Genomic DNA, 9225 nt, shown 5'->3' with positions numbered 1-9225 from the left:
GCTACGAGTCTTTACCTAAGTTGCTTTCAACGATGATTAGTCTTCTAAAAGCTCTTTACTTTTATAATTCACGAATGAACGAAATTATAAGTGCTCTATAGGAAGAAAAAAAATATGAGGGCAAAAAAAAGAAAGAAAAAGGGATTTCAAGACTTGATGGCAATGACAACACTTTTTTGAATGTGAAAATGACAAAGAAAATTGAAAAACAATTTAATACCCATTAAATCAAATTTAGTGTTTCGTATCTTATGTGATTTTATCAACTTAATTATAATTATGATGCGGATTCAAAATAATAATAATTATGATGCATGAATATAATAATTAGTTAGCCGATTAACACGTAAAGGTAGCTTCCAAACATTATCTTGCATTATCAACATTTTAGATTGTCCTATAAGGGCCCGAGTTTTACCTCGTAATAAAATAAAGGTTCAAAATTTTAATTTTGATAATAAAAAGCTTCAAATTTTACTTTGTAACAAGTAAGGTTAACTGTCTGCTTTTTTGGGTAACGGGGTGCGTTGCTTACGAGTTGCAAATGAAGACATGTAATATGATCTGGTCCGATACGGGTCTATTGATAGCTACCATGTTAGATAATTAGCTTTATTTGTTATAAAGCAAAAACTTAAACCTTTAATTGTCCCAATTAGACAGCTTCTATGCTAAATTTGTCATAACTCACAAGAATAAACCTCAAAGGCCTTAAAAAGAAACTACTATTAATCAAAAAGGCATTAGATTTTATAAGCATTAGGTTGTTTTTTTAAGTGGCGTGGCAAAAAAAAAAAAAAAAAGCCATTAAGAGTGGGTAGTAGCAACAAGAATATTCATGTAAATAGAAAAACGAGGGCAGATTCGTCAACCCAAAAAAGGTGTATCCAACCATGCTCACATAGACAATCAAGGTTACCGACGTAATTCCGCTTCCAACCCGGACAATACCTAAAAAACCAAACTGGCCAAGGAATGGAGAGCCAAAGCTCAACAGAAAAAGGGAAATATAAAAAAGAGAAAACAGTAATTCCAACACACACACTCACTCACCTAAAGAAGGGTTTGTTTTGCCTCTCTATCGGCCTCTTACGCTTCATTCTCTTCTCTTCTTTGCTCTCCCGCAGAAGAGAGAGAGCCCTCCATAGCCGCTCTCTCTATAAATCGCTTGAAAAAGCCCGTATTCTTCCCTCTTTGATTCAGCGTATCCCACAGCTGAATCTTCTTTCTCTTAGTTCGTAATCGGACGGCGGAGATTGTTTGTTTCTTCTTCTTCTTCTTCGTGTTCTCGCTGAGCGAAAGATCCGAGGTATGCAGCAGGGTGATCAGACGGTGCTGAGCTTGAGACCTGGTGGCGGCCGCGGCGGCAGACTCCTTGGCCCCTCCTCTTCTTTGTCTTCGGCTTCTTCCAATTCTGTCCCGGCTTTCGGTTCGTTTTCCTCCGATCTCCCTTACCTGCGTCCTCATGGCGGCGCTCCTACTACCTTCTCTCTGAAGGTCTTTATCCAATCCCTATCACTCTTTTCGGATCTGGGCTTTTCATATCTTTTTGATAAATAGATGTATACGTGTGTGGGTGTTGATTTTGTTTGGTTCTTATTGGTTTTTTTTTTTTTTTTTGGGATTGGGATGGCTTGGAATATGATTTGCTTTGTTATATTTTTTTTATTGGGGCAGAGTTGTTATTGAGAAAGATATTGGTTTTGTGGTTTGGATTGGGTTATGTGCAATGATGGATTGGGATGTGTGAAATTTTGGATCTTTTAGTGTGAGCATGTTTGCATATGGGGGGAGTTATATATTTTTGATCTGGATCTTATATAAATTTTTAAGGGTCTCATGGGTGTGATTAGTTCTTATAATTATTGGGTTGGTGTTGTTGGTGTTTTCTGGATTCGCAGTGTACCTTTGGTTTTGTGCTTGTGATTATTGGAATAAATTTGGCTGCTTTTGGTACCTTTGGTTGTTTGGGAAATCCTTTTTGCTTTTATGGTGAAGAACGTATAGAGTTTTCTTTCCAAAGTGAGAAAGGGACATTAAAAATGCGAGCCTGACTGACGCTTTTACTGTTTAATCTTCTTATTCTTGTTTTTGTCTTTTTTAGTGTCATTAAGCAACCAGTAATGGGAAATTAGTCATTAAATGCATCAAAATGGGATTTTGATGGTGAGGCTTTCGTTAGAGGGGTTAATGTTATGAATTGAGGTTAATGTCCTAATTCTTGGTGGGCCACTCAGTATGTGTACCTGCTGTAAATATGGACAGACAGTAATATGTAGGCTTTAGGTGGGCATTTTGTGAGTTTCGATTTTGCCCATAAAGGACCTACAAACACAGAGACTCCTATATGGGGATTTTGATCAAAGAGGGCATGTTCAGTACTGCATGAGAGAATACACTATGTCCGCAGTCTAAATGATATTGGACTTGTGGAATGAGTCATTAGTCCATGCCAGTTGGTAATTGGCTCTTTTGTTAGTGGTTTAGCATGCAAGTTAGAGTTTTCTTGTGTCTGTTTTTCAGGCTAGACTCATTGAGGAGGGGGTTGCGAGCATTAGCAGTGGAGCTGTTTTAATATACTTAAGTTGTTGTAGGCAGTCTTGTGGTGACTCTTTGTAGTACTTTGTTATCTTTACTAATTTCATTACTTGGAATCGTCAAAATGTCAAGAAGATTCTTCTACATAGAACATTGATTTCACTATTTTATGTGTAAAACCTTTTAATTGTCACATTTATAGTCCAATTGTTCTTATCATTCTTGACTTGGGGTAAAACTTTGCAATCTGTTGAGTTATTGAATGTGCACATACTTGGTATAGTAAGCAAGGGAAATTGGAATGCTTGTACTATTTGTTGTAGTTAACTGAACTAGTTATGCCCGTATACCTCCCTCCTTCCTTGCACTTCTCTTTTAAGCTTTTTTATATTGTATGCTGACTATTGGACCATAATGTGATTGAACCTTACTGACTCTTTAGTTGTTTTGTTGTTGTAGTCTGGAGACTCGCGGTTTGAGAGTCGCGAGCGTGTGCGGTACAACCGTGATGAGCTATTACAGCTTAGAGAGGTAATGAATTAATTTGATGCTCTTGATGCTCAAATGTGTTTTTGTGTTTAATTACATTAATTTTTTTGAACATCCCAAAATGGATTGGAGGACCAAAAATATGGGATGGAGGGAGTGCTATTTTTTTTTTCGTTGCCATTTCTTTTGGTTGCTATAGATTAATTGGTCAATTTTCTTCTTTCTTCCTCCCCCACCCTCCCTCCAATTCTATCATTGTTCGCACATTATTCTCGTATTTTACCTGTAGCCTGATATGGTACAAGTATAATGTTTTTCCCCTTTCCCTTTTTTTCTCCATTTCTTTTCCTTTTCTCATGCCTCCATGTTTTAAATTTGCAACGACTTCTGTTTTTGTTATCTTCTTATTATTTTTTAAATCTTTTGATATTGCTGTACTTGTGGGTCATTTGAGGAAAATAGTTGGACCTTCAAATTTTATTGCCATTTATGTTAATATTTGAATGATTATTCTACCTGCTTTTTGCAGGCTGTTGAAGTCCCTGATGATATTCTAAGGGTCAAACGAGAAATTGATGCTGAATTCTTTGGTGAAGACCAAAATTGGGGTCGTGGAGAAACCATCGTGAGTTTATGTCCAACTTTGAATTCTTATCCTCCGCCCCTCCCTTTTTCCACAGAGATGACAACTGTTGTTAAAAGCAATAGGTGCACTTGAGTGCCTAGGCATGTCAAATCTTTTTTGTTCTTTGAGTTCACTAGATAGGCATGTTACATTGCAGAATTTTTATGTTGTGTCGTTGGTGATCAGAATGCAGTATAGCTAAAGTTTTAAGGACCTTGTGAGGATTTTGGAGGAGAACAAGTCATTATTTAAAACTTTGTTTCTTTGGACAGCTACTTATGTTTCTCCTTTGTCAATTAGTTATATTGATTTCCTTGGTTTTTTTGGCCCCTTCTAACTAGGTGCTTTCTCTTGGGGGGGGGGGGGGGTTGATTATGCGTTCTCTTAAAGCTTTTGGTTTCTTTTTCTTCTTCTTCTAGACTTTAAATAAGGTTAAAAAATAAAAATATTTGTGTTTAATGTAGTGAATTGGGTTGTTATAATTAATCAACTGTAAATTTGAATTGGTATCAAATGGTTACTTTTTATTAAATTAAATTGTCTTAAATAAAATATAAAAAGTGTGCCTTTGAGCACCTAGCACTTTGCAAAAGAAGCAAGCTCGAGGTGTGCTAAGTTACATGCACTTTCTAGGGGTAAGAAGCATTTTTCTCCGGCGCTTTGTGATTTTAGCACCCAGGCACACTTTTAATGAAAGGCTGAAAAAACTGATCTTTCCATATTAGTTGTACTTGCATTGCACTTCTCTTATTGATCTGTGTAGTCATAGTTTGTAATAGTAAAGATGGTTTTATTCGTTTTCTATTTTGCTTTGAAATTTTTATACGGACATCCTAGTATGTGAATAGTCATTATGTGTAACTATGTTTAATTCCGTTCTCCAGCCACCACCTCAATCTCAGAGTCGTTATTCTGAGCCAGATAATCGTGACTGGCGTGGCCGGTCAGCACCGTTTCCTACCTCTGGAGATACCAAGGAGTTTGGCGGTCGTTTTGATTCCAGACAGCAGGAAGACAATCAATTTAACCGCCAAGACCAACACAACTCCCAATTTGCAAGGGCCCAAGGGGTAATTAATAATATTATATTTCTACACTTCTTTATAGTTGGGTCTGATTGGAAGTGATATCTGCTTGCATATCAAAATTTGTTATGGTATTATTATAAGTATAGTATGTTCAAAGTGTGTATTGTTGTGTTACTACTCATGCAACTCTTGTTACTGATATGACATATATTTAGTTAATGGAACAATTGTATGCTGTGATCTTTGTCTGATTACTTGCCTTACAGTAAAACACTTTGCAACTATTACCATGGGAATTGCTGACATACTTGGAACTTAATAAGCTGGTCACTAGATTATTTTTTTGGGTTTTTTTCCTCATAGTTTTAAAAGCTTTTGATAGAAGCTTTTCACTGTGAACCTCTCTGAGCATTTACTTTCACATAAATACATAGTCTTAGTTTTCCTGGATGATGTGAGGTGTGGTACTGTATAGAAAGTACTCCTACAATATGTTCTTCTCGTACTAGGAACAAGATGCGTGTTCTTAAATGATACATCTTATGAAGTTCAATTAAAAGCTTTTCATATGAAAAAGATTGTAAATGGCCTTTTGGAGTAGTGCGAAGAAAATATGGGATACATACCAAAGTTGACATTGATGCCGACAATGAACTATTATTTCATTGCTCTCAGCTATACCTTATATTCTCAATACAAAGAAATGCTGTTTTTTGAATACCAATATAATGCCGGTCACATGTTCTGTTTTATTTTGAAATTGTGAACAAGGCATTAGTTTGTTGGACATGAGCCCTCTTATGGAAGTGTTGGTCTCTTTCATGTGTTTGTACTGCCTTCTTTCTGCAATATCGTTGCTTCCTAGGCCAAGTGTTTTTCCCTTTTACTATCATTCGTAAAATCTCAACAAGGTGTTGAGACTATGCTTTCATGGTATATATATATATATTTTTGGATCTTTGTTGGGTGATATTTTGATATGAAGTCTTGACTTATTACACTTGCATGATAGGTTGATGACTTGATCATGTATGATCTTGTGCTTAATAATCTAATTTTTGCTGCTTTTCTTTTGCACTTTTTAAAAGACTGTTTTTTGTATGTGTGGCTCTTTATTTCCATGGTGTTTTAGTTTTTTTTTTGTTTTGTTTTTCATTAATAGGGAGGACCTGCTCCTGCTTTAGTCAAGGCTGAGATGCCATGGTCAGCGAGAAAGGGTACTCTCTCTGAGAAGGACCGTGTATTGAAGACTGTAAAGGGGTAATATATCATTGAGATCTTTAGTTTTCTGCATTAAATATCTCCATTATCATAGTTAATGTGGATTGTTAACACATTGTTATAAAATGGAGAGTTATTACACTTTGATTTCTGTAGTATTTATTGACTGGCCTTTTGACATTCCTTCAAATGTTGAAATTCTGGTATACCATCTGGAAAATGCTTTAGGATCTTGAGACTTGAAAACATTCTTCTTTAAAACGGTAATATTTAATGATCATATGCTAGTTTCGCGTTGACACTTAAAAACTGCATTCCTGCAATAATGCTTAAATTTACCATACAGTGGGGACCATGCATGCAATTTTTATTTGCGTTGAAATTAATTATATATTTTTTTAAATAGTTTTTTTTTACCTTTGATTGTATGGTGTGTTATGCATATTTTTGCTATGCTTTATAATGTGATCAAATCTATGTGTCCTCAAATCATGAATTGTGTTGGTTGCAGTCTATCCTGGAGTTTGACCTAAGTAAAGAGAACAGGTTCAATAATGTCACCTGAAACTAATGATAGCATTTTAAATCAGTAAATATACATGTCAATCATCAACCGGTGCATGCCCATGAAAGAAGGTTGACATGACTGTTTTCTGTTCTTATGCAGGATTCTGAACAAGCTTACCCCTGAGAAGTTTGATCTGCTTAAGGGTCAACTTATTGACTCTGGCATTACATCGGCTGATATCTTGAAGGTGACTTTTAAATTTAATAATCTATATCCAAATGCTTCTACTAGATAGTATTTTTTTAGTTTTATCTCATGTTAAGTTACGCTCACAGTTGATTTGCTATACAGGGGGTTATATCGCTAATATTTGATAAGGCTGTGCTGGAACCAACATTTTGTCATATGTATGCTCTTCTGTGTTCTGATCTTAATGAAAAGCTTCCTCCGTTCCCATCTGATGAACCCGATGGTAAAGATATTACTTTCAAGCGAGTCCTCTTGAATAACTGCCAGGAGGCTTTTGAAGGTGCTGACAAATTGAGAGAAGAAGCAAGGCAGATGACTGCGCCTGAGCAAGAGACGGAGCGTCGAGATAAAGAAAGATTGATCAAGCTTCGCACTCTTGGAAATATCCGGTTAATTGGAGAGCTCCTGAGGCAGAGGATGGTGCCTGAAAAGATTGTTCATCACATTGTTCAGGTTCTAATTCGAACTCTCTCTGAGGCTTGACTTAAAAATACGTTCAATTTTTTCATGGTTACTTGTATATGTGAAACAGGAGCTTCTTGGAGGGCCTGATAGTAAGTCTTGTCCTGAGGAAGAAAATGTTGAAGCCGTATGCCAATTTTTTAACACTATTGGTAAGCAGCTTGATGAGAGCCCAAAATCACGGCGTATAAATGATATTTATTTTAGCCGATTGAAGGATCTGAGCTCAAACCCTCAACTGGTACCACGTGTAAGGTTCATGCTTCGCGATGTTCTTGATTTGAGGTCAAACAATTGGGTTCCTAGACGTGAAGAGGTAGATATCCTAATGTCATCTTTATTTTAGATGGATCATCAACTGATTTTAATATAAATATAAATTTGGTGTTGACTTGGATTTTAATAATCTCTCTACCATACTGGTTTTTGCAGGTAAAAGCCAAAACCATCACTGAGATACACTCAGAAGCAGAGAAAAATCTTGGATTGCGTCCAGGTGCTACTGCAAGCATTAGGAATAGTCGTGGAATTATTTCTGGTGGTCAAGGAAATACCAGTCCTGGGGGTTTCCCCATGGGCCGACCTGGCTCTGGGGGTTTGATGCCGGGAATGCCAGGAACCAGGAAGATGCCTGGAATGCCTGGATTTGATAATGACAACTGGGAAGTACCTCGAAACCGGTCAATGCCAAGGGGTGATGGGTTACCTGCTGGACGGGGCCAGTCACCATTAGTTGGCAAGTCACCATCACTGAACACAAGGCTCTTACCACAGGGTAGTGGTGGCTTCATCAGTGGGAAGAGTGCTCTATTGCAGGGCAGTGGGCCTCCTCCTGCTCGCCCTTCCAACTATGGTTTTGTTGCAGAGCCTGCATCTCAAGTCCCTGTACCTGCTAAACCTGTTCCTGCTGCACCCGCAGTTCCCCTTGCGGAGAAGCCACAGGCACCAACTCCAAGGTTGAACTTAGACGATCTTCGGAGAAAAACGGTCTCTCTTCTTGACGAGTATTTCGGTATCCTGCTTTTGGACGAAGCATTACAGTGTGTGGAGGAACTAAAGGCTCCAACTTACCACCCAGAGTTTGTCAAGGAAGCTATTTTCCTTGGACTAGATAAAAGTCCTCCCTGTGTCGAACCAGTCGCAAAGCTTCTGGAGTATTTGCTTGCTAAGAAGGTTCTTACGCCTAGAGACATCGGAACGGGATGTTTGCTCTATGGCTCAATGTTGGACGATGTTGGCATCGACTTACCCAAAGCACCAAATAATTTTGGTGAAATAATTGGGAAACTTGTTTTAGCTGGGGGACTGGATTTTAAGGTGGTGAATGAGATCCTTAAGAAGGTGGAAGATGACCGGTTCAAGAAAGAATTAGTTGAAGCAGCAATCCGGGTTGTTAGCTCCACTCCATCTGGCCAAGGTGTGTTGGACTCACAAGCATCTGATATTGAGGCCTGCCAGAGTCTGCTCTTGTAAGCCCCCTACCATTTCTTTGCAGGAGTACATCAGATTTCCATAACCAAATGAAGAGAGCAATTTGTACTACAATATGTGATAAGGTGGAGCTGCAAAAGCAGGTGATTTTTATCAGAGTTGTATATTTTTTCCGAGGTCATAGCAGTGTGTTATTGAGGAAAGAAATCAAACCATAAACGCCATGGATTTTGTTCTCGGGTTTGGCTTAATCATTTGCCATGTGGCTCGAGAAGAGTGGCCCGGTTACGGGATCCAGTTGTTTTGTTTATTCGATTAGTTTTTCAATCATTTTTTATTGTCTTGACTGAGTAATTTAGTTTATTGTCAAAACTGTCGTTCATAAATTCTGTGCTTTTTCATTACTTCAGAGGAAACCAATCTTTTTTGATGTGCACATTAGCTTACTATTACTTTCTTTTGTGCTCTGTTGTTAGCACATGGTATTGTATAATGATGAGCTAGGTTTTGTATCAATGCTTGTGTCATCTGTGGCTTCTATTGTGGCTAGTTTCAGGGTTAGGGGTTTTTTTTTTTTTCCCAAACTGCATCTAGGTTGTGGATTGTGGTACATCTTCAACCTTATATTTGTTTTGCCTCCTATTCAAATCGAAAAAAAAGAGCTATATGCCGTT

At 37.7% G+C, this 9225-nt stretch overlaps 1 protein-coding gene and 1 non-coding gene across 2 annotated transcripts; both read left to right on the top strand.

Moving 5' to 3' along the window:
• Positions 1 to 1049: 1049 nt before the first annotated feature.
• Positions 1050 to 9067, top strand: LOC132183682 (eukaryotic translation initiation factor). The gene is made up of 9 exons (XM_059597055.2): positions 1050 to 1497; positions 2998 to 3069; positions 3557 to 3652; positions 4537 to 4722; positions 5843 to 5940; positions 6569 to 6656; positions 6761 to 7111; positions 7191 to 7436; positions 7553 to 9067. Exons 1-9 carry the CDS (start codon positions 1312 to 1314, stop codon positions 8591 to 8593), a joined length of 2364 nt encoding a protein of 787 aa, XP_059453038.2. The 5' UTR covers positions 1050 to 1311; the 3' UTR covers positions 8594 to 9067.
• Positions 2232 to 2337, top strand: LOC132185983 (small nucleolar RNA snoR103). The gene has a single exon (XR_009440668.2). It is a non-coding gene; the product is annotated as a small nucleolar RNA snoR103 (small nucleolar RNA).
• Positions 9068 to 9225: the final 158 nt, after the last annotated feature.

The sequence above is a fragment of the Corylus avellana genome, chromosome 7 (assembly GCF_965113065.1).
Source record: "Corylus avellana chromosome 7, dhCorAvel1.hap1.2, whole genome shotgun sequence".
NCBI classification, from domain to species: Eukaryota; Viridiplantae; Streptophyta; class Magnoliopsida; order Fagales; family Betulaceae; genus Corylus; species Corylus avellana.
Note: the sequence above shows the minus strand (reverse complement) of the source record. Positions and strands in the feature narration are given on the sequence as shown.

Coding starts and splice junctions, on each gene's coding strand:
- LOC132183682 (XM_059597055.2), top strand. CDS start 1,312: ATGCAGCAGGGTGATCAGACGGTGCTGAGCTTGAGACCTGGTGGCGGC. Junction 4,723..5,842: donor AATTTGCAAGGGCCCAAGGG/GTAATTAATAAT, acceptor TTTCATTAATAG/GGAGGACCTGCTCCTGCTTT. Junction 7,437..7,552: donor GGGTTCCTAGACGTGAAGAG/GTAGATATCCTA, acceptor TGGTTTTTGCAG/GTAAAAGCCAAAACCATCAC.